The sequence below is a fragment of the Eucyclogobius newberryi genome, unplaced genomic scaffold, assembly GCF_026437365.1.
Source record: "Eucyclogobius newberryi isolate DKJ021-1_F unplaced genomic scaffold, fEucNew1.0.hap1 SCAF_4, whole genome shotgun sequence".
Lineage (NCBI taxonomy): Eukaryota > Metazoa > Chordata > Actinopteri > Gobiiformes > Gobiidae > Eucyclogobius > Eucyclogobius newberryi.
In genome coordinates this window covers 12,496,589-12,520,868 of record NW_027316056.1, presented here as the reverse complement: position 1 = coordinate 12,520,868, position 24,280 = coordinate 12,496,589, and the positions used below count along the sequence as shown (strand labels likewise).

At 40.5% G+C, this 24,280-nt stretch overlaps 2 protein-coding genes across 2 annotated transcripts in view; one reads left to right on the top strand and one right to left on the bottom strand.

Annotated features, from left to right (window-relative positions):
- The first annotated feature begins 505 nt into the window (after positions 1-505).
- On the top strand, positions 506-22,392 carry LOC140378268 (uncharacterized). The gene is made up of 54 exons (XM_072464031.1): positions 506-593; positions 4,133-4,193; positions 4,289-4,318; positions 5,781-6,326; positions 6,800-6,847; positions 6,916-6,969; positions 7,226-7,273; positions 7,408-7,551; positions 8,330-8,446; positions 8,690-8,755; positions 9,989-10,066; positions 10,423-10,473; positions 10,554-10,715; positions 10,787-10,867; positions 11,280-11,324; positions 11,415-11,537; positions 12,430-12,747; positions 12,818-12,856; positions 13,104-13,130; positions 13,212-13,238; positions 13,322-13,384; positions 13,597-13,701; positions 13,773-13,835; positions 13,923-13,958; positions 14,032-14,085; positions 14,160-14,231; positions 15,203-15,265; positions 15,332-15,403; positions 15,485-15,511; positions 15,594-15,629; positions 15,721-15,756; positions 15,839-15,955; positions 16,027-16,170; positions 16,241-16,330; positions 17,433-17,483; positions 17,558-17,620; positions 17,709-17,768; positions 17,851-17,868; positions 18,088-18,138; positions 18,247-18,309; positions 18,454-18,564; positions 18,641-18,721; positions 18,789-18,911; positions 19,379-19,486; positions 19,567-19,692; positions 19,761-19,832; positions 19,902-20,036; positions 20,108-20,257; positions 20,675-20,809; positions 20,884-21,024; positions 21,092-21,241; positions 21,309-21,380; positions 21,449-21,493; positions 21,564-22,392. The coding sequence occupies exons 2-54, from the start codon at positions 4,142-4,144 to the stop codon at positions 21,611-21,613; spliced, it is 4,839 nt and encodes a 1,612-aa protein (XP_072320132.1). The 5' UTR covers positions 506-593; positions 4,133-4,141; the 3' UTR covers positions 21,614-22,392.
- The window catches only part of LOC140378269 (STE20-like serine/threonine-protein kinase), a 35,795-nt gene continuing 33,376 nt past the window's right edge, over positions 21,862-24,280 (bottom strand). The window contains exon 18 of the mRNA XM_072464032.1: positions 21,862-23,687. Coding sequence (XP_072320133.1) covers positions 23,547-23,687 — 141 coding nt within the window. The 3' untranslated portion in view covers positions 21,862-23,546. The remainder of the gene's footprint in view (positions 23,688-24,280) is intronic.

The following is a 24,280-nucleotide window of genomic DNA, read 5'->3' as shown; positions in this document are numbered from 1 at the left end:
GTATGACAATAATATGAAAGAATTGTGTCTGTCAGAGGAACACAAATGGATGATAAGAATGATAAGCTGTTGCCTCATGCAATAACAATATGCTTTATTCAAGTTAAACTCCCCATACTATTAAAATAACAGGTTTTCTGAATGATGTTTTCCATATATAATTATAAGTGTGATGTTAGATTCAATGTACATCTCAATACATATAGAGATTTGTCAGATAAAATGGCATCGCTCTAGGCTGAGCTTTTAGATGGTGAAGTTTACATTCCTCAGATAGTTCTTGAGCGTTTCTCTGTGTGTGTTCCCCACAAACAGCTTTATGATTACCAAACAACAAGCCATTAAATAAATAGGTGCCTGTCGAACAATCACTTTTACTGTGAAGATAACGTTGGTGGTTTGTCTTGGGCTGGGCCGGGGGCGTCTTTCACCTGCTCCTGTACCTGTCACAGACTTCTCTGTCGGGACACGCCGAGTCTGACTCAGACTGAAGCGAATACTTAAGTGAGAAAGTCTGCAGCTGCTGTCACTCACCCAAGCCTGTTCCTCTGGGAATACGGCACTTTGGATTATCGCTACAAATGAACCAAAAGGTAAGAAAATATACTTTTGTCTGATTTTATATTTGGTGTTAATATTTTCTTTTGTACCCTGTGATTGGTTGAACTGTTGCTGCGAGTAAAGAAAGTTCTATAGTGTGATGAAATACAGAAAGAGAAGTTTGATAACACTAGAGATATTTTCTAATCTAAAAGTCAAACATTAAGATGCTCCTTTTTTCAAATAGATTGCATGAATAATAACCTTTATTTAACCAGGTAAGAACCCAAGATCAAGACCTCTTTTTCAAGGGTTACCTGGGCCAAGATATAAAGACATAACAGCACGAACTTTAAAACATTACACATTTAAAATACATTTAAGAAAATAAATTAAAATCTACATTTGAAAGCACAGACTATTTTTTTTTTTTTTTTTTTTTTTTAGATTCTCTTTTAAAATTGAACAAAACCCCCTGATTGAGACCATTTCACACAATCTCAACTCCGACTGAAAGGAATTCCAAGCTGCAGGAGCAGCATAGGAAAAAGCTCGCTTCACCCAGTCAGTCGTCACACGAGAGACAGACAAACCAAACAGGTCGTAATGGCCCTCTGCTCTCTGCACCAGGACACACATGTAGGAAGGTGCACAGCCTCATATAAGTTCATCCACTGTGTGGGCCGTCCAGCCCTGGCATACGTTGTACTGGCCTAGAGTTCACAGTGATGAGTGAGCCTCCCACAGACTGTTGTCAATCTAAATGTACAGTATCCTTGTTTCAGAATCAGAAAAAGTTTATTTCCATTATCAATGAACAAAATTCACAAATATAGGCCCCTGCTTTGGTGATTCGGTGCAACATAAAACAATGAAGAATAATAAAGCATCAAATATAAAATCAAAAAGGGCATGCATTAAAAAAAACAACAACAAAGATGTCAGACATTTTGCAGATACCAGTATGTACAGTATGTATAGGGCATTGCCATAATCCAACAGCCATTACCAGACGTTTGCAGGCTTCAAGGGTAAAACGAGCTTCATTACGATAGTGAAAACAAGGTGTAATCATCCGTATTTGAAGCTGATTTTGTAAACGAGCTTTAAAAGAGAGCTCCTGGTCCAGTATAAACCAAAGGTGCATAACACTGGAAACAAACACAGTAGGATTAACCTGAGAAGTCAGTCATCATCAGTTCCAGTAATGTTGAGCAACAGTAAAGTATTAGTATTATATCATCAGCATAAACATGGTACATAAAATCAGATAGCTCAGCACAACATTGGGCCTTAAATGGAACCCTGAGACACTCCCTTGGTCATACTCGGAAGAGGAGAGAAAAGGAAAAGGAGGCCCTGCCAATTTCACGCATAGTATTTTATAAATGTAAATAATGTTATAATTATTGTATAAATCAGGCACAGTCTCTGCCAGTTTTTTTCTTCTTCTTTCTTGGCCGGAGGCTTTATTCAAGAGGGCAGTGCAGCATGAAATGGGGACGAATTTGGGGAATGACATGGAGCAAATATTCAAGAGCAAGATTTGAACTCACACGCAGCAGCCTGTCCCATATGGCAGGAAACCACCTGTTTTTAAGTCATTTCTAAAAACCTCTGTACTTTATGGGCACCTTGCTAATCTTCTGCAGGTTTGTCTGTGTACGGCACTTTGATTGTTGACGCGTTATGGGCTTTATAAATACAGTTGCTGGTGATGGTTTACATAAGACATTTAATTCATATACAGACGTTCCCGGCAGAGTTGTGCTGACAGAGCAGTGTTTTTGTGCTTTTGGGACATGATAACTGCTGGTGCTGCAGGCCACATCCTGCTGCTCTTACACTCACACGAAACATTCATCAAAAAGTGTCAGCCTCTGCCGTGAAGCAATGCTTTTAATTCACCCGTTTTAATCTTCCAGATCTTTCACAAAAATATCGCCTGCAGGAACTCAACTTTCTGGAGTCTGCCCAAATGTCAGAGCAGGTTTAGGCTGCCCGTGATTAATGTTTAGTAAAACAAAAGTTTTGACTAACCATTCAGACAGCGACAAATGCAGTTTGTGTGCAAATAACACATGTTTAAAGCAATAAATGTTATTAGATGCAATTGAACAATCATTAAATCAGTTAGATGGTAATAAAAATCATTTAAGAATATATTTTTTCCTCAATATGAACTTCTTCTATGTTTGGTGACATCCATCAGAAGTAGATTAAGTGTGCTTCCTACCTTCAGTGGAATGGTAGAAGGAGCTGCACAAAAGGCCCCCAGCTGGAACCGGAGCCCCTGGAACAAAATCTTTCCCCCTCAAATAACAAAAAAGATATGTAAATCCTTAGCATTTACTTCTGACAAATTAACAGCTATTGGCTTGTGTTTTGTGGCCACAGCATTTCCCAATCTTTTTTCTATTTCAATTGTTTTCTATTTTTAATTTGGACAACCACAGTACAACCTGTAAATATGTATTATTGGGAATCCTATCTTTTCCATGTGACATGAGAGATATTGTTAATTTTTGTGCTTTACAATTGACTCCACATTCTTGTCCTGAAGCAGGATACGCCTTTTCTACACAGCTTCAGGGGAGTTCTTTAAATCGGTGAGACTTCTAAAGGCTCAAAGACACAGAGCTGAAAGAAAAGAAATACGATCACACAAAACCAAAAAAGAAATGCATTCAGAGGTTTGTTTGCCTTCAGGTTATAGGCTTTTTCACCACAAAGTAAAGAAAATCTGCCTTCACTCAGCTCCTCTATAGTTCAAACTACAACAGTCTAATAGTAGAAAAAGCTTCAGTTGTAGTCATCTGGACTCAGTTTGAAAAAATAGACGTTTCGACTCTCATCCAAGAGTCATTGTCAATAACAGAATTTAGGTCGAGAACTCCGATATTAATACTGTTCTGTGGTAAGACCCGCCCATTGGGAGGAGCCTTCCTGAAGTAGCACAGAAGAAATACAAGTTCAGGACCACAGAGCGCCGTGCATCTCCATCTTGAAGCCTCTAATCACTCGTTTGAAGACGGTGAGGTGAAGGTTTTAAGCAGGGAGAAAAGATGGTTTGAAAGAGGAGTCAAGGAAGCTATTTTTGTTAAAAAAGAAAGACCTTCTTTAAACAGAAATGGAGGGCTAAGATTTAATCTTCCTGTTATTTATAATGGTATACTGAACCCCTGGAAAGGTGGTAGAGGACCAGGACATTCAGATGCTAATCAGGTACTCAGGGTGGTTGAGCCAGGGTCTCACAAAGACAAAGAGGATTCTAATAGCCCATTAAGATTCTGAATAGGCTAGCTTGGTAGATACAAGGGGGAGTTTCTGTTGAAACAAACAACTCCTTCTACTTCAGGAAGGCTCCGCCCAATGGGCGGGTCTTACCACAGAACAGTATTAATATCGGAGTTCTCGATCTAAATTCTGTTATTGACAATGACTCTTGGATGAGAGTCGAAATGTCTATTTTTTCAAACTGAGTCCAGATGACTACAACTGAAGCTTTTTCTACTAGGGAACACGCCTGGACGAATGAGGGATTACACCGACATACAACAGTCTAAATGTATGATGTGCTTTTGTGTCACAGAAAGACTGAATGGACACAGTCATCTCCAAAACGGTCAGCTCCAACGGAGGAGGGACCAAAGGTAAAGGCAAAATACATCAAAAAATATAATGCAATTCATAATATTAAGTTGTATTTATGAGTTATTGCATAAACTAAAATTGTGTGTCTTTGCAGTGGTCAAAACAACAAAAGTCGTTACACAAAGTAAGCACTTATTTGTCTTATTTAATACTAAAGATCGACTGATGATTTTATAAGATAAGATAAGATATTCCTTTATTGTCCCACATGGGGAAATTTCATTGGTGCAACGCAGGTAGATACAGAGGTAGATACAGAAGAACAGATCACTTATAGGAAGTCTGAAAAACACTTTCAGTAGAAGATCTCCTATAAATAAATAAAAACTCCCATAGACAAATAAATAAATAAATACCATTGCATGTGATCCCGACAGTAATTGCACATGAATATGTGTCACGACAGCACATAGATTGCACATGAATTTCACAGTAATTGCACATGAATTGCACATGAATTCCAACAGTAATTGCACATACGACAGAATTGCACATCAGTATTAGGTTAGGTCAGTATTGCGAGTGTTCAGTACTAACAGTTTTTGTTATAAAGTCTGACAGCAGCAGGAAGGAAAGACCTACGGAACCTTTCCTTCACACATCGAGGGTGGATCAGTCTCTCACTGAAGCTGCTCTCCAGAGTGGACAGAGTGTCCTGCAGGGGGCGACACTCATGGTCCAGCATAGATGTGAATCTAGCCACTTTTATTTAAGATTAAATAAAAGTGTTTTGTTTTTAACTACATTAATAGCAACAGCAACCTCAGGGCTTATTTTGCATTGCCCTTTGTATAGAACAATTTGTTTGCTATCCAAACCAATTTTACAGTTTATTACACAATTCCATTTGAAAATTTTGAATACAATTATAATAACATGAATTACAAAAAAAAAAAGTACAGCCAAAACAAGTGGATGTAGTGCTGTAATTTTTTGCTTACTGAACCCATTGTTTTTATGTAAACACATTTAAATCTTGCAGTATTACATTTAATTACACAGAATTTTCCCCATTGTGTGGACAAATAAAGGCTATCTTATCTTAATGCTTTAACTGTCCTTAAATGAGTTTGAAGCCTGCACTAGTTTTGCATGTCACTGTTGGCACATATTTGACCTTTATGGGGCACATGGCTAAAATAATGTTCATATGAAAGTGTGTTGTAAATCTTTGCCGGGGCGTGACTCCTATACAGTTCCTATACAGGACAAAAATGTATTGAATTGCCCTATTAAACGTGTTGAGGCAGGAGGTTTTAGGGAATTCACTTGGATTTAAAAAAAAAATGCTTTGCAGGTCAAATACCAGTGTGATCTTGTGGTAAAAATATGATGTAATATGAGGCATTTTATTAACTTAAATCAGTCACTCTCTGCTATTTGTTGAGTTATCTGAGATTTCAACTTTGATAATCACATAAACTGTCAGCTTCATCTACTGCAGTGGTTCTCAAACTGTAGGACACGTACCACTGGCAGTAACTTGTCTAATGTGTAATACTGGAAAGCCGCTGTGGATGTTGTGATAAGTTTAAGCTTCACTGTTCTATTGATGAACTTGAGTGTGTGACTCTGTGTCTCTGCAGGTGAGTTCTCCTCATCTGCAGGAGCTTCAGGAGCTTCAGGAGCTTCAGGAGCTTCAGGAGCTGCAGGAGCTTCAGGAGCTTCAGGAGCTTTAGGAGCTTCAGGAGCCTCAGGAGTTCTTCTGTCCGGAGGCTCGAGCAGCAGCGGCTCTGTCCTGCTCTCGTCCTCTTCCACTGGCATCAGCAGTGGCTCAGCGGGGGCAGCAGGGGGCAGCAGAATGCTCACCATGTCCTCTGGGGGTTCTTCAGGAGGCGGGGCTTCTTTTGCTTCAGGGTGCGGGGCTTCAGCAGGTGTACGGGCTGCAGGGGGGTCGTCCTATGCATCCTCCGGGTTTGTGAGCAGCAGCAGTGGATGGGGGGCCGAGGGCAGGAGGGAGGGCTCTGGGGGCCTCGGGGGCCTTGGGGCCGTGACTGGGTCCTCAGTCACCAAGAGCTACAGCTCTGGAGCTGGATCTGAGTCCAGGAACCTCTCCTCTGGGGGCATGTACCACGCTTCAGCCAAAGAGAGCAGGAGTGCTTTGACCGCTGGTCTGTCGGACGTGTTTGACGGTTAGTAACACGTTAGGGGTCATTCATGATTTAACCTGAAAGTCCAGCTCTGTCCCTCAAAGTACATAAGAATGACCTGTGGTGCATGTGATATATTGGATTCTCAGATATTGTAACTTATATCCTCTCTTATGATAATGTGAGTACATTGTGTTATGCACATGTATTTACTGTATTATACAGCCAAGTCTGATATTGTATGAAACATGAAACATAATGTACAATTATCATGTTCTCATCAATATATTCCATGTGTCAAATACCATTTTTCTGTTCCAAAAAAACATGGTTTTCACCAGATTACAGATAACTGCATACTAAATGATTGATGAAGTCAAAACAAATCATTAGTTTGTCCCATGTAAATAAAGAATAACATAATTTTACTTATCATGTGATTAAAAGTACATGTAATTAAAAACTCAGGTTTATGGAATTAAATATAAACAGTTATTTGTCTCATTTTGTTACAGAAAGTTCAAGCACCAATTCCTCCCCTGAGTACAACAGGAAAGACTACAGTAAGTGTAAAAACACCCTCGATCTACTTCACTCTTTTGAATCTGCCTCAAACCTGTAACTTTTTCAGACATGACCAACACAACCTCAACTACGACCACTAGAGGGCGCTCTCAGACCAGAGGTACAATAAATACCACAAAATGACCATAAAATTAGATTCAAAGGTGTTCGTTGTCAAATGCATTGTAATGAATACAGATTAAATATAAATGTATTTATGTGAAATAGCAGGTAAAGATATAGTATTATGTACAGTATATTAAACAGTAAAAAGCACAAGTTTAGAGAAGGAATTTCGAATTAGAATTTTCGACACAACCTACTAGTCTGACAGCGTTTATTGTAAAGTCGTGTTGATTTTGACAAAACTTTTTTAGAGAGTGAAATCAGGACACGTCTTCAGAGTACTTCTCCACCTGGAACATGTGAGTCCAATTATTCAATATCCTTACATTTAAAAAAAAACATACATTCTTGTCAATTTGTCTGCTCCATCTCAAACATCCTGGAGCTGTTGAGTAACCCGGTCTTTTTATATGACGCTGTTGTGGCTGAGCAGGGACTGAACTGGACGACGTGAAGCGTTTGCTGAGAGGAAACCGCTCCACCAGCATCAGCCCCCCTCGCTCCCCCAACAACACTCTCCCAATCCCCAAGAAGGCCAGTGTGGAGAGCAGGACCCTGTCTGAGAGCACCGCGGGAGGTCAGTGCGCTCAATACATTACATCTATTACTTCCCAAAGGTGCACTATGTCACTTTTTGGCGGCAGGTCCTTCACCAGCTTCTGTTCACATATCCAGCTGGCCTTTATTCAATCCCAGATGTTTTAATACAAAAAAAGTGCATTCTTAATTACCACAAAATATATTGTAATGGTAAAAACATACCCAGGACATGCAATAATGTCACATTCATGTGCATATAACTGATGAAAATAGAGTGTTTATTTTACCATATACTGTAGAAATCAATAATCTATGTGCGGCGGATCCGTAAACCAAGTAATAAAATAACTAAGGCCTTATTAGTATTATCTTGTCTAGCTGTTTTTATTTTATTTTATCTTTATTTTTCCCCTCCATTCCTTATTAAGAAATGAGGTTTTGTCTATAGGAGTTTTTGTATATAAGAGTTTTGTTTATAAGAGTTCTATTAAGAGTGTTTTTTAAACTTCCTATAAGTTATTTGACTTTTCCTCTGTATCTATCTGCGTTGCAACAATGGAATTTCCCCATGTGTGGACAATAAAGGAATATCTTATCTTATCTGATCTTAGGACAGTAATTTGATGTTAAGTAATCCTGTAAATCACAATTGAAACACCAAAGCATACCTTAAATCAGTTTCAATTCGCTCAACTTTTTATTTCTGCATCCATCTTCTTTCACTTCATCCAGGGCTGAGGCTGACAAACCATACAATGTTATAGAATGATTAGTTTATGGACGTCTTGTGTAAGTGTTTTGTCTTGTGTGTGCAGATCAGTATGGCAGCGTATGGAACGGCACAGCAGGCGGCACAGCAGGCGGCAGCTACGGCTACAACACTAACCTGGCCAACAACAACCTGGGGATGACCTCCACCATGTACCAGTCAGGTAGTAGACAAAATACTGAATCTATCAAAATACCGAATCAATCTATTTCAAAACAATGAGTTGGTTTCTAGGAAAAGATAAGAATCATAATCACAATGTAACAATCTCCTCTAATTGGCGTGTTGTTTGTTATGTTGCCCTGCGTGTTATCAAGAACTTGCATGTTACTACACTCTTATATTTTTGTCGTATTTGCACGTTATAATGATTCAGATTCAAATTTTAAATGTAATTCTTTGGCAGGAGTTCAGAACAACATGGCGATGGGAGCGCCCTCTGCTGGAGGAGGACTGTCACTGAGCAGCACAGGTGAGTCATGGAGCTTCTTCACCTGCACAAGCTTCACATCCGGGTCTATGGAAAAAGTGTATATTATATATTCGTCTGACCGGATGGATTACACTTTTCACTAAAACATATGTGAACATGAAAAAAAGTTCGACATTTTTTGTGACATTTATAATTGCACTTCCTGGTGGGACATGAGCGGCAGATGTGACAAAGGAAGAGATAATTCCATAGTAACTGTTACCAAGCAACCATTGTGCACAAGGGTCTATACCCACATAAATTACACAGTAGTTATGTTTATGAGAAATAATACTTTATTCTGTCTGATGGTCAAGTGGTTAATGCAGCAGCACTTATGCGCCACATGCAATCAGCCGCAGCGTTGTGTATTCAAATCCCCCCTCCGACCATTTCCTGCATATCATCCCGTTTTCTCGTTCTCATTTCACGCTAAGCCATCCAGTGTAATAAAGCCTTAAAAAAGGAGGGGAAATGAAACAAACTGACAAAAAATGTGTCAGTTGTGTGTAAATTATCTCTGCATTTTGGATGAAATGTCACTCATTGATGACACACTGTAGACAGAGGGATTGAACCCAGCACTACTTCCTATTTTATTTTAATTTTTTTTACAACTTGACTGATGATACTATGATACATATTTACCACAGGTTTTATCCCACCAAACCAAGTCATTATTAAAAAAACACGAGAACCTGTCATTTGCACTTTAAATATTTGAACGCTTGCTTGGGGCTAATCAGCTATGTGGTAATTTATGAGAATAAGAGCTATAATTTTAGACAATTTTGTTTCTGAAACTTAGAAAAATGAGTACGTCTCGCTTACTTTTATGTTTTGTTATGGACATAAGTTACCACACGCTGTTTAGCCTCCGTCGTGCCCTTAAACTCTTAATATTTGATTTTTTCCCCCAAAATGAATGAGAAATTTACCTATGGAACCAGAACAAACTTCAAAAGTCCTTTTTAATCTAACCGCCACCACCAGTGTCTTTCTCATACCCTCCAACGCATCGCTCGTCATTCCCCGTCAGATTTATCCGCCAATGTGATGTTATCATCTTCCTGATGCATTCCGCTGTCTCTTTTGAGTCTGTCCAGATTGAAACTACTGCATGTACTTCCCGCTCCCGCATGATTTGTTTTGTAAATACGTCAATGCGTTCATAAAGAAATCAATGTTCCACACATTCAGTGACTTTACATGCTTATGTTTTTTCCTCATCAGTGCCGCTCTATGGAGTTCAAAATAATCTGGCTGGTGCAGGTCCACTCCTGTCTCCCACTATCTCCACCGCACCAATAGGTAAAAGAATCGACAACTTTGCACACCATTGACAAATAAGTGTGCACCAATGCTTTTGAGCTGTATGTTATGCCACAATAGGGCTTTTTCAATGAATACATTCAATAACAGACACTAAATTGAAGGCTCTCTCAAAGTTATCTATTCATTTATGTTGTTTTACTTATGTCATTATCTTATACAGTATAAAAGGCCATTGTCTGCTTTATTGTTGTGTTAAAAGCGTTTTCAATTAAACTACTGAACTAGAAAAAGGCAAAACGGGCGCCAAGAAAATGATCAAATACCAGAGGAAGTAAAACAGTAATGATTCATCCTGTGCTCATAAAATATGTAATAATGTTGTCTTTGTACAGTGTATGGTGTCCAGAAGAACGTGTCGAGCAGCGGCCTGAGTCCAACCACTGGTGCAAAACGCATTATTCAAACATCGATTACATTAAGGATGAATATGTATCTCATTTCTTTGATTTGCTTGTGATTGCAGTGAGAGCCGGCAGTCTCATGAAAGACGAGTCAACGGCCAAAGATTTCAAGTTCGTTTTTGTGGAGAAGGAAAATGCTCACGTGAAGAAAGAGAGCGAGGGACTGGTCATGGCCAAAGACACAGGAAAGACCTTCTTGTCCTCTGCTCCTTCAAGTTTCACTGGTATCTACCTCACAAAAGCAACAACGTTTCCCAATACATCATATGAAATTGAAGATTTATTTTGTATTTAGATGGATATTCTGAAGATTCGCTGAAGAGGGAGAAACAGAAAATGTCCGCCAGCACAATGGAAGAAGGAACAGACATGAAATGTACAAGTTTTCTTTCATTTGCGGTGTAAATCCATGACTGTTGTGAATGTAATATTAGTGCAAAAGGGGGACATATTACCGTATATAAATATGAGCTTTTAGCCATGTTGTATTTACTTTAGATGGATTCCTGCGTGTTTGAGTAATCCTGTGTTGTCCTGCTTTTGAGTGCTCAGTTGTGTTCAGTCTTTTAACCCTCCTCCTACTGCTCTGTACTGTCTTATTGTGTAATTATTCCAAAAGTCAGACTTCGGGTCAGACATGTAGGCTTCCAAAATGTCACAGAGCCTTTATTCAACTATAAAACACAAAGAAGACCAACTGAATGTTCCTGAAAGAAAAAATACATTTGAATATTGCTGTTCACAATGATTGAATCTACGCAAATTAACTGTGTTTTTGATGTTTGTAGCGGGGAGCTTCAAGACATCTACAAAGGATAAAGCTACTTATGCAGGTAACACTGGAGAGATAATGGCAGCTGGGAATAGAATCGAAGATATAGTTCACGTGTATTACAAATTTGGAAACATTTTTTTCCCCCCAGAGATCCATAAAGATGATGCTGGTCCTGCGTTCTGCTCATGCTGCAGTTGGTGGAAGTGGTTGTTGGGCCTCCTGCTCAGTCTTCTGCTCCTCCTTGGACTCCTGTTTGGACTCATTGCATTAGGTGGGTTAGGACAAGTAAACATTTGGGCTATTATAAATATTTAGACCACAAAAGAGTCAACTGGAAGATATGATAGAGAGAAAAAGCGTAAGGTTTGTAGCATGCAAACACAAGCTGGTGGGTCTGATAAAGGGGAACTATCGGGCTCCAGGGCGTTTAAAATATGACACAAATAAAGCTGTAACTCACGGGAAAATCAACCGTTGATGAATCAGGACCAGTTCTCCAAACAAACAAATTCAAAAAGTATTTTATCTTTTTCCAAGAGACATTATCTTCAGCTTTGACTCAGACCATCTCTCCAGACACCAGCTTTACTCCTCCATTTAACAAAGAAAATCCAGACAGACTTTGAATTTTGAGACTCCTCTGTTTAGAGCTTGTTCCCACCTAAAATCAGAGTATATTAGACTGCAGAGGCCAAAACAGTGTCTCTGCTTCACAAAGAGTCCAGCCTATTGTTAATGCTCCAAAGGGTTCAGAAACATCTTCAGTTTGAAATGGGTTCATTGTAATCAGGTGTTTCAGGGAAAATAGCCCCTAGGTTTAAGAGGTTAAGTTGTTGTATAAGTAAAATAAGTTTATAAGCATCGGATAAGATCAGATCAGTGCAGTACAATACAATTTGAATTCCATAAATTGCAGTATTGAAGTCAATTTGTAAAAGAAAGTTTTCCAACAATGCAAATCAATTCATTTTCTATCATAATCTTGATGTGATGTTCTGAACTTTGGAATATTTTCAGTATCAAACTGCAACGCAGTAAAAAAGACAGTAATCAATACATTCTAATGTAATTACATCTGTTTAAAGCCATGTCAAGTGCAAGTTGCATTATTAATATGTTTTTGTACAATTTACACATTCTAAATGAGTATAAACCTGTTACAGGTGAAGAGGTCAAAAGCCTGAAGGAACGTGTTAATACTCTAGAGGCCATCACTGGTACTGCCTCAGCTCGCTCCAGCCGCCTTTACTCCTCCTCTGGAATAAACATGCTTGACCCTCTGGACACCACCTACATCGACAGGAGTTCTGCAGGAAGCACTCTGACCCGATCTGACCCCAACAGCATCAACATGAACCTGGGCTCAGCTGGGGCCGGACCAGGGGCCGGGCCAGGATCTAGGTCTGGTCAGGACAATGCCGCCCTCCAACAAACCGTGCAGCAGCTGATCAGGGCTGAACTCCAATCAGACATAGTGAGAGGTAAAAATAGGAGAAATGCTATGCAATATGTAAGACAATACAAATATACTAATTCAAATACATTTGTTAGAATCACTAAGAGGAGCAAAGGGTGATCCTGGTCCCAAAGGTATGTTGTTTTACATTTATACCTATTATTATCATCATCATCATCATCATCATCATCATCATCATCATCATCATCATCATCATCATCATCATAATCATCAGTAGTAGTAGTAGTGGTGGTAGTAGTAGTAGTAGTAGTAGCAGTAGCAGTAGTTGTATTATTATTTTTATTTTATTATCATAGTAATTACATCTATTATCACTATTTGTCCTGAGTTACTGAATAAACTGAGGACTGTTCTTTACAGGTGAGATGGGAGGTATAGGACATAAAGGTAAGCTGTAGAAATAGTTCATGTGTTTTGTCCATCAAAAGAAACCTGAATACTACAACATGTGCATGTGTGTATTTTCAGGTGAAAATGGCTTTCCAGGTTTACCAGGTGAGGCTCCTAAAATAAACAACATGCTATATTTAAGATTTTAAATTATTTTGTCATTTTTTGATAATTGTGTTTTCTGTCAGGTCCTCCTGGACAGATGGGTCACCCTGGACTGGAGGGACCACGAGGGGCAAAGGGCAGTGCAGGTGAGGTCATCTCTGAGGGACAGTTAATTGTCATCAGTAATGCCAACTGCATGGGTTAGATACTCTTGTCTGTGACGGCATTTCCACTATGAAAAAAACGATAATGTTATTATTAAATATTGTCATTAATTATGAAATATCTAAGTAAACAGACACACACATTTCCATATGGATGGAACATGTTTAACACATTCACTGTTTTTCTTGTCCAGGTGAACTTGGTCCTGAAGGGCCTGAGGGACAGAGGGGCCGAGAGGGACCGATGGGCCCCAGAGGAGAGACCGGTCCTTCTGGATTTGGAGCGAAAGGAGAAAAAGGTACGATGTCTGAAAATTTAAACATTATATTGTTATTAGCAAACAATATTTGAGAGACTTGTGTTTGGCAGGATCTGCAGGAGAGTCTGGCCGTCCTGGTCTCGTTGGTTCTCCTGGGCCTGTGGGACCTAAAGGTAAGGTCTTTTTTAAAAATATCAATATGTTTGTTAGTTTTAGCTAGATATATGCCATTGACTGCTGTGTGTTGTGGTTGGGTTTAGGTTCAATAGGAGAGCAAGGAGCTCCAGGAACCCATGGTAATGTTTCTACTTTTCAGTGTAACCTGAACACGTGTAGCTGAAGCTAACAGTATAATGGGCTTGACTGCAGGTGCTCCAGGTCTAAAGGGATTTGCTGGTGATGCAGGGGCTCCAGGAGCCAAAGGTACGTCTCTACAACATAGAGGTAGAAAATATTTCTTATAATATTACCGTATTATTTTTGGTTTCATGATAAAGGTGATCGGGGAACTCCTGGGACCCCTGGAACCAAAGGAGACCTAGGAGAAAGGGGCCCACGTGGACCATCAGGTGTGTGCTAAGTTTCCCCAGGGGCAGTGAGGAATGGGTCAAATGCCTTAACCTTAACAGACCAACAATCAACAAAAATACTGTTCTGTTTTAATGTAAGTAAGTAAGTAAGTAAGTAAGTAAGTAAGTAAGTAAATTTTATTTATATAGCACCTTTCACAGACAGAGGTCACAAAGTGCTTCACAAAACACAGAATAAAACAATAAAAACACAAAAAACTTACAGTGAACAATACATATACAACAATATACAGTAAAATCAATCCGTAAAACAAGTGCATTTAAAAGGCTTGACTAAATAAAAAGGTTTTAAGTTGACCCTTAAAAGCAGTAACTGAGTCCAGTGAACGTAGGGAGAACGGAAGATCGTTCCAGAGTCTGGGGGCAACAGCCTGGAAGGATCTGTCTCCTCTGGTCCGAAAACGGGTGTGAGGAACCAACAACAGTTTCTGGTCCAAGGACCTTAGTGAGCGAGAGGGAGTGTACGGTTTAATCAGATCGCTGATGTACAGACCTGACCATTTAAAGCTCTAAAAGTTAAAACAAGAATTTTAAATTGTATCCGGTAGGAGACCGGCAGCCAGTGAAGGGCTTTAAGAATGGGTGAAATGTGGGCCCTTCTATTTGTGCGAGTCAAGATCCTCGCTGCAGAGTTCTGGACCAGATGCAGACAAGACAGTTCCTTCTTGTTAAGACAGGAAAACAAACTGTTACAATAGTCTAAACGTGAAGACACAAATGCATGAATTATAACTTCCAGGTCATTTTGAGACACCATTTTCCTGAGCTTAGATATTTTCCTCAACTGAAAGAAACAGTTCCTCGTCAACAGCTTAGAGTGGTGCTCTAAAGACATGTCTTTGTCAAAGACAACACCCAAGTTTCTAAGACTTGGTTTAGCAGTCTGGCCTAAAACACCCAAGTACTGGTTTATCCCTGGTGGCTAATGGTTACCGTTTTGGTTGATTAAGGTGAACCAGGGCAGCAAGGAAACCCTGGCCCAGCTGGACCAAAGGGAACTAAAGGACTTGGAGGTAAAGACATGGTCAGACTTGTTCTTACCGTGAGAAAGTGGTGTTTAAATCCCTGCTCTTTAATAGGTGAACCAGGCTCCATGGGACTGCCTGGTGCAAGAGGACCACCCGGACTCCCAGGAGACATTGGGCCTCCAGGTGCCTCACTCAACACATATTAGGCTGTGTAATATATGAGATATTTGAGACAGCCTTCCTTATTGTCTTTTTCTGTTTCAGGGGTTGCAGGTATTCAAGGCCCACCAGGTAACATCAAAATAAATAAGTGCATGTTTCACTTCTTCAGCTCTAAGTTATAATCCTTTACATCTGTTGCTGGATTTCACAGGTGTTGCTGGAATTCCCGGCCAACCTGGAGGCAAAGGTAAACGTATTCTGAATGTCACAGACGGATGAAACATACAGTAACTACGGTGTGTGGAATATACTAAAATCAAACTTTTTTCTTATTGCAGGAGAAGCAGGTTCACCTGGAAGAGTGATGGCGTCAGGTGAGAAAACGTCTCACATTACACATTACTTCATTTCTTTCAATTTATCTTTAAATCAAAAGCATTTCTTGTGTTTCTGTAGCTGGCTCTGAAACTGTGGCAATCCCTGGCCCCCCCGGCCCCTCTGGTCCCGCTGGTCCCCCTGGGGCCCCAGGTTTGTCTGGCCCCGTCGGTCCGGCTGGAGTCCCAGGAGCTCCTGGTAAATACTGTCTGAAGTGAAGAGTGTAGATCAACACGCAAAAAAACTAAACATCATGTTTCACCATCTAGGTCCCAAGGGGGAGCCAGGGGACAAAGGGGAACCGGGTGCAAAGGGTGTAAAAGGTGAACAAGGGCAGAAGGGAGAAAAAGGAGAGAGTGGAGAGCCCGGCGCTGACATCAGCTCACAGTCTATCAGTGCCACACATTCCAGCAGTGAGTCTCTAATTATCATCTTCACAAACAGGTGAATGCTTCTACAGTTTACCTGTGTTTTCATTTATAGAACTTGGCTCTACTCCGGGTGCTCCAGGTCCACCTGGTCCTCCTGGACCCCCAGGGCCACCCGGAGAAGACGGAGTAGATGGTTCCCCTGGTAAGAACTACGTAATGTGTTGACTATATTCAGAAATAATATGTTGTGGTCTGCTCACTTTCTGTAACTGTCCATCCATCTATCTTCTCACGGTTATCTGGGGCTGCGTTGCGGTGGTAGAAGTCTAAGCAGAGACTTCCCCCACCCCAGACACTTCCTCCAGCTCTTCCGGGGGAGGGCGTTCCTAATCATAGTCTGTCCAGCATGTCCTGGTGCCCAAGCCACCTCAGCTGGCTCCTTTCGACATGGAGGAGCAGCGGCTCTACTCTGAACTCATCCCCCCTAAGAGAGCGCCCAGCCACCCGCTGAAGGAAACTAATTTCAACCGCTTGTACCCGCAATCCTGTCCTTTCGGTCATTACTTAACGCTCATGATCATAGGTGAGGTTAGGAACGTAGAGTAGAGAGCTTTGCCTTTCGACTCAGCTCCTTCTTCACCACAACAGTCCAATACAGGGACCACATCACTGCAGACGCTGTGAACAGTGAACAAGACCTGGATAACTCCTCCACTTGGGGCAAGGACTCTCCACCCACCTGGAGAGGGCAAGCCACCTTTTTCCGGTCGAGAACCATGGCCTCGGATTTGGAGGTGTTGATTCTCATCCCAGCCGCTTCACACTCGGCTGCAAACCGTCCCAGTGCATGTTGCAGGTCCGGGTTTGATGGAGCCATCAGGACAACATCGTCTGCAAACAGCAGAGATGAGATCCTGTGGTCCCCAAACCGGACACCCTCCGACCCCTGACTGCGCCTAGAAATTCTGTCCATAAAAACTATGAACAGAACCGGTGACAAAGGGCAGCCCTGGCGGAGTCCAACATGCACTGGGAACAGGTCTGACTTACTGCCGGCAATGCGAACACAGCTCCTGCTCCGGTCATACAGGGACCGGACAGCCCTGAGCAAAGGGCCCCGGACCCCATACTCCTAGAGCACCCCCCAAAGGACACCCCAAGGGACACGGTCGAAAGCCTTCTCCAGATCTGCAAAGCACATGTGGACTGGTTGGGCAAACTCCCATGAACCCTCGAGCACCCGATGGAGAGTATAGAGCTCTGTTGCTTTTTCTGTAACTAAGTTAATTTGATCATGTTTTCAGGTGAAAGTAGACCTGGCTCTCCAGGACGCAGAGGTCCTCCAGGCTCTCCAGGTACAGGACAGGTCAAAAAACTACAATACACACAGAGGGACTTATCACTTATGACTTATGTCTGTCAACCTCAGGTATCGGCATACCTGGACCTAAAGGTGACCAAGGAGAACCAGGCAGTTTTGTGCCTACATCCGGTAAAATCAAATCACTGTGGATCTGTGCAAAATGATGTCTGTATATCTATTTATGGAGCCTTATGTCTGTGGCTTTGTCTTTGCACAGAAACCTTCTTTGCAGGACCACCAGGGCCTCAAGGACCCCCAGGCCCCGTGGGTCCATCAGGTAATTGCTTACTTTTCTGTTTCAATTGATCCTATTGATCCAAAATAAATTTACCAATAAATCATAATTTCCTTTTTTGTAGGTGAACCAGGGTTCCAAGGTGAGTTTTTTTTAATGAATTTACTATGTACCGTATGTACTGAAATTATGTCATTAGCTCCTTCCTAATATTAATATTTAGGGAAGTGAAGTGAATAAGTGGAAACTCAAATTTTGTCTTGACAGAATTATATTTTCGTTTACAATGGAACCTACCTGGACAACTGAGGGATTACACAAACGTATTTGAGTGATAAATGTTTTTTCTGAACTATTCTAGGAGAACCAGGTCAACCAGGACTTCCTGGAAGCCAGGGAGAACCAGGCCTCGGTTTGTAAAGAAACAGTTTTTATTGAGCTTCATTGTGAAAATAGCTGTTTTCCTATCTGCATTTTGATACTGTATTATACCGATTACACCGATTTACACAATTTTTAGGTTTCCCAGGTCAGCCTGGAGAACCCGGGCCCCCAGGACCAGAAGGCCCCCCAGGACAACCAGGTGAATATTTACATACAAATGGAATCAAACAGTAAATATTAGGGTCCTGAAAGGCAGTTTTGGTGCAGCCTGTAGCGACACATAACAACCACGCAATACACACAATACAAAAAGCACATTGCATTATATGTGTGTCTATGACAGCTCCTGCTCCCCCACCGGGCCCTCCTGGCCCCCCCGGAGCCCCTGGTTCTCCAGGACATGACGGTAGTGGCTCTGCAGATGTGAGCCAGGCCATCGGAGACTTACTCCAGAGTGAGTTATTGGTTTCTGATAAACTCAAATATGATACATCTGATCTGTTAAATCAATGGTTCACACTCATGTGCAGGTGACAGTATCAGGCAGTACCTGTCTGGTCCTCCAGGGCCCCCAGGGCCCCCTGGAGCTTCAGCTCTCGGCTATGCACAAGGTATTATCATTGCCTGACATGGGTTTCAAACATAGCCTTTGCCCTAGATTAACACTTTTGCCTTTAGGTACAGGCCCTCCAGGTCCACCAGGAGCCCCAGGGACCCCAGGCATCCCGGGATCCCCAGGAGGGGCCCCTTCAGACGCACTTGTGGATGACATAACAAACAGAATCCTCAGCTACATTCAAAGTAAAATTCCTTGTGTGGGAAAATAGACGTTCTTGTTTATTAATTTGGATCCCCAAATACTTTTTATTTTGCTTAATTAATTGAAAAGCATAAAATGTAAATAAAATGTCTTATGTCTCATAGAACTTGTAACATCATAGGCAAAGTAAATTAAAATACATGCTGTATTGTGCTTATGCCACCAAGAGGCCTTGGCATGAGTGAGTGAATATGAACTCTCATGGGTGAGAGAGAGCAGATCTGGCAGTGACGCTGAATGTGAACATGATCTTAGAAATGCAGCTGCTTGTTTATAGCTCCAGAGAATAATAAAGCACTAAAAAAGTGTCCTCCTCTTATTTAAGTACAACACATGGTACAACACAATAGTACAAACAGAGAACAGATAGTTGTAAAACAGAGTACAAACAGTGTACTCTGTTTTACAACTATCAAAAGCTAATCACATACTCAATGTGTATGTTCAGGTCAAAGATATGACCCTGGTTCTGGGTCTCCCGGTGCCCCAGGGTCCCCTGGACCCCCCGGACCCCCAGGAGCTGTGTCTGTTAATGACATCGTGGCTCTCATGCAAAGTAATTGCAATCATTACTTGTCAGTTTCAGTAAATACAACTTTATACTGTAAGTCAGTTTGTTCCTTTAATTGATTGCAGGAGATGATGTGAGAAGATATGTTGGAGGTCTGCCAGGTCCACCAGGACCTCCGGGTGCTCCTGGAGGTGGAGGTTATTCTTTTAACACAGTGGAGGTAGCAGAGAGAGTTCTTGCTCTTATGAATGGTGAGTGCTAGCTTTATGAGACCTGGTTTCAGATGTAATTGTCCCTGACTGATGTGGTTGATCCTCAGAACGAGGAGTTGGAGGTAGCCAAGGACCCCCAGGACCTCCAGGACTACCTGGACATCCTGGAAGCTTTAATGGTACCTATTGAAATTACCTCTCAGCTTCATCTGAGTCCAGATATAATGACATTTATTTTTATATGAAAGCTATTGTAGGTCCCCAAGGATCTCCAGGGATCCCAGGATCACCTGGACCAATGGGACCTCCAGGACCTGTGGGACCCCCTGGAGCTCCAGGACTGGCCAACTACGTTACCAGTGACATCCGCGACTTCCTGCAGAGTCAGTCGTAGTTACTCTGTTTGTATAGTGTTTAAGAGTCAATATATTCACTGTTCTTTGTCTGTTTAAAGATGTTGCCTTCAGGGGTTCTATAGGGCCCCCTGGACCCCCTGGACCCCCTGGACCAATGGGACCACCTGGGCCTTATAGTGGACTGGTCTCATACGCAGGGCATGCTAACGGAGAAGTCCCCAGAGCTGCACTCCAAGACTACAAACAGAGTAGGTCGATTGTCTGTTACAAAGAGGGAAGAATCTGCTCACAAAAAGCAGCATCAATTTCACCAGAAATAAAAAGTTTGTATTCAGCACGGGCATTATTTTAGTTAACAGTTCATTAGTGTTGTACTCAAAATATGAATAAGGCAAAGACAATACACATATCGATACAGTGAGGAAAGTATATCAAGTCATATTTTAAATTGCTTTGTTAAACACAGCTGAATCTGCTGATCTGAAAGAGATGTATTCATTCATTCACTGTGTTTATGATGTTTATGGCTTTATGAACATGAAAGACCAATGATTTTTAGTAACATTTTACGACCCTTTTAAGGGATATGGCTGTCAGGATACGCACCTACTGTTGTTATAGATATTATTTCTACATTCAAATTTGTTAACTAAAAGTGTTTGCAGTTGATAGTTCAGGGGTGCCAATGTTTGGACTCCCTGGTCTCCCTGGACCTCCGGGACTCCCAGGACACAAAGGAGAGCCGGGTGACAGAGGAGACTACTCCAACATGGCCCTTAGAGTCACAGATTACATCAAAAGTAAGAACCACAGCCTGTCATAGGTCTGTGAGACTCGTACTTATCCAGTGGGTTTTCTTCTTGCTCCACTTCAGCCCATGGACTCCTGCGGGACGTAGGTTCTCAATCTGTGGTCCGAGGACCTCCAGGACCCCCTGGGCCTCCAGGTCCTGCCGGATTCACCCGATTGTTAACGAACCACAGAAATGCCACAGAGCTGGTTGATTATATGAAATGTAAGATTTAAAATAATGAATGTATTGTATTGTTCTTGCACATGGCTGAAGCTGTGCTCTTTTGCAGCTCATGGAGTTTTCAGGGACGTGTTAAATGAACACTACTCTCGCTTACATCATGGCCGCCCGGGCCCCCCAGGCCCTCCAGGGCCCCCGGGCTACAGCCGCGTGTTCGGTTCTGACACAAACATAACTGATTTGGTGGAGTACATCAAAAGTATGTATATTTAAATCTTTATCCTTTTTGTAGATGTAAAGTATAAAGTGGTTAAATGTGTTGACAGCGTATGGGGCCATGGAGGGAAGACCAGGACCCAAGGGAGATATGGGACCTCAAGGACCAAAGGGAGAAAGAGGTAACAGAAAGAAAATAACATTTAAAACATAGAACACTGTATGCATTGTACCCATTATTTTGTGCCAGGTGAAAGAGGACTTCCTGGACCTGAGGGACCCAGGGGCCAAAAAGGTAGATTGATATGATTAAACCATAAACAATAAAGTTACTGTGGGTGAAATCTGTGCTTTTTTTCCTTCAGAATATTCACTGACGACCAAAAGAAAGAGGCGGAGTCTCCGTGGAGTTTGAAATGTTTAAATTAATGTACAGTTTTTGTAAGATTTAAAGAGTAATTTTGTTAAATACTTTTTTTTTGCGAGGGGGTGTTGTTTGTGACTTAAGGGATGTTTTAACTTGAAATATTGGAATATTTTTATAGCACTTAAATAACTTTATTCGTTCTTGTACATTGTGTTGCAACACAGACATTTCCCCATTGTGACATAAATAACGGTTCACTTATACTCTAGTCGAGACAGGAATAATTTGACAAGACATTTGGAGTAGAAGAAAATGTTTATTTACATCCAAATGACAAAATTATGATTGACTATTAACATTTTTCTAAAACTATGCAATATAATAATGATTTAAATGAATATTGTGCATTCTTTACTGAATAAGCATTACAATAAATGATCAAGAGCTGCTAAAACTTACATTAAAATAAGCTGAAGCACAGGCGCTGGAGTGTCTAATTTCATTTAAATATCACTTTGAAAAGGTGCACAGCACTGCTTCATGTAACAGACTTTTGTACAAAACAAATGTGAAACCAGAAGAATGAAATCTGTGAACATGGCCTCAACCAGTCAGGTCCATGGTTTTGAATGTGACACTGGTTTTGCATTGTTACAACCCAAATAAAAAATATATTAAAATATAACGGCAATTCTTTTGACAGTATGTTATGATTCATTGACCCAGTAAACAGAAATATCTTGATGTTAATTCTACCCACATTGCACAAACATCCAAAAAGCCATTCAAAGGCTCTTAACTAACACATGCCAAAAATAAAATACAAATAGCTGACAAAGCCAAACAGGCAAAAGCTCCTTTAAAAACATGGTTACAATACCAAAAAGGCATTCGAAATGTGATTGAACAGACTGACGGTTACAAGGTCATAATAAACTTTAGAGAACATTCATAAATGACTACCTCCTGTTCATATAGTGATTTCCTTTGTGTCCAATTAACAGTGATCCTTCCCCGTCTCTCAATGTAAACACTTAATTAATTTCAACAGATTAAGTTGACCAGAACGACAACCCCAATTGAAAAATGTGACACTGCAAAATATAAATTAAAGTTACTACAATGTCACACTGTAAAAGTGGGATTTGTCACCAAGCCATGAAAAATTAGCTTCTACTGAATATCGAAACATATTGAAATTTATAAGGTTGGTCAAGATCACTTTCCCCCTATACTATACTATACTATACTATACTATACTATACTATACTATACTATACTATGACGAATGATTGGATTGACAAAATACTTGACATAAGCGATTAGCTGTGAGCCTCGTTTTCAGATTACGGTATTTTATTTGTACCATAAAAGTCCTCAGTCTTCCTTTGCCTTTCCTTGTGCAGAAACATTACACTAAGATCAACTTTCAAATGAATTAATCCTACCGTTACTGTTTTTTTTCCTAAGTTGTATTTACTGCTTATTTTCCACATGTGTTGCTATAAAATAAACCCTGAAATTCAAAGTTGCATTGACCCTAAAATCTAACAATACCTCTATACAATTCTATTATACATAGAAATGTCCTTCAATGAAAAGTTTACATTCCATTAAATATTCAACTATAAATCAATTAAAGCCTTTTAAAATAGTTTAGTGGTGTAAAAATGCTTAGTTAAAAAAAATAAGCAAAAGTGAAATGAAAGTAATTAAGAAGCAAATTCTATTTCTCAAAGAGTCAAATCAGGCACTCGATTCTCGATTTAAAATTCAAAATGTATAAAGAAGAGAAAAGTGGGTGTTCATTTTAGTGGCATTGTTCTAAATATTTATCTTACAAAAATCAAGTAAAAATGAGCTGGATATTGTCACTTGTAAGTCTTTCTTCATCGTATAAAGTGTCCAGAGATGAAGGAAAAACAGGCACCGTTTTGACCGTGTTTGAGGGTTTACATCTGTAGTATTATTGAGGCCTCAGTTATGAGGAGTGGACACTGGGGATGGGGTAGAATTTGGAGATGCGGCTTTGGGTCGAAGGGTTAAGGCACTCGGACTCTCCACTCATTCTGAAAAACACCTCCTGCTCCTGCAACTTCCGAGCAAACTCCTCCTCCAGGGCCTAAAAACAAAGAAAACAAAACATCAATGCATAGATTCTTTTGTAAATGTCTGTAAATTACGGGGTGGGTCATTATGTCATGAAGTTAAAATATTACTTACATTTTTACTAGAGCCTAGAAATTTATTTAAATAGGGCTCACGGGCTAAAGAGACTAACATTGGAGACCAGAGAGAACATAGCAAATGAACTGAAAAAAATATTCTGGAGAATATTTACAAATAAACTTGATTATTGAAATAGTTTTTGTTTTCTGACATTTTTCTTTAAAAAGGCCACTGTCTTTGTTATAAAAAAGGTATTTTTATTTGTGTCTTTTTATTCAAGAACACAATTTTCAAAATACAAAATATTCATGGGTCATGCACATGTTGTAGCTTGTGTAGTTGTGCAAGTACAGCTTCCTCTGACAGTTTCACACTTCACTGTGATTGGTTGAATCCACTTGTCACAGCATGACAGGGACCAATAGGATGAGAGTGTGAGGAAAAGTGTCTGTATGACGATATCACCAAACTATACTGTGACATGAATCTAATAACGATTATATTTGTATTGTCTTGTTTCACAGCCCTAGTGTAAATGATGTGACG

Excerpts from the sequence above, each read along its gene's own strand:
- LOC140378268 (XM_072464031.1), top strand. The coding sequence starts at position 4,142 with ATGGACACAGTCATCTCCAAAACGGTCAGCTCCAACGGAGGAGGGACC. Across the intron at positions 6,970-7,225 it reads AGGGCGCTCTCAGACCAGAG|AGAGTGAAATCAGGACACGT; the intron begins GTACAATAAATA and ends AAACTTTTTTAG. Across the intron at positions 19,833-19,901 it reads ACATCCTGGAAGCTTTAATG|CTATTGTAGGTCCCCAAGGA; the intron begins GTACCTATTGAA and ends TTTATATGAAAG.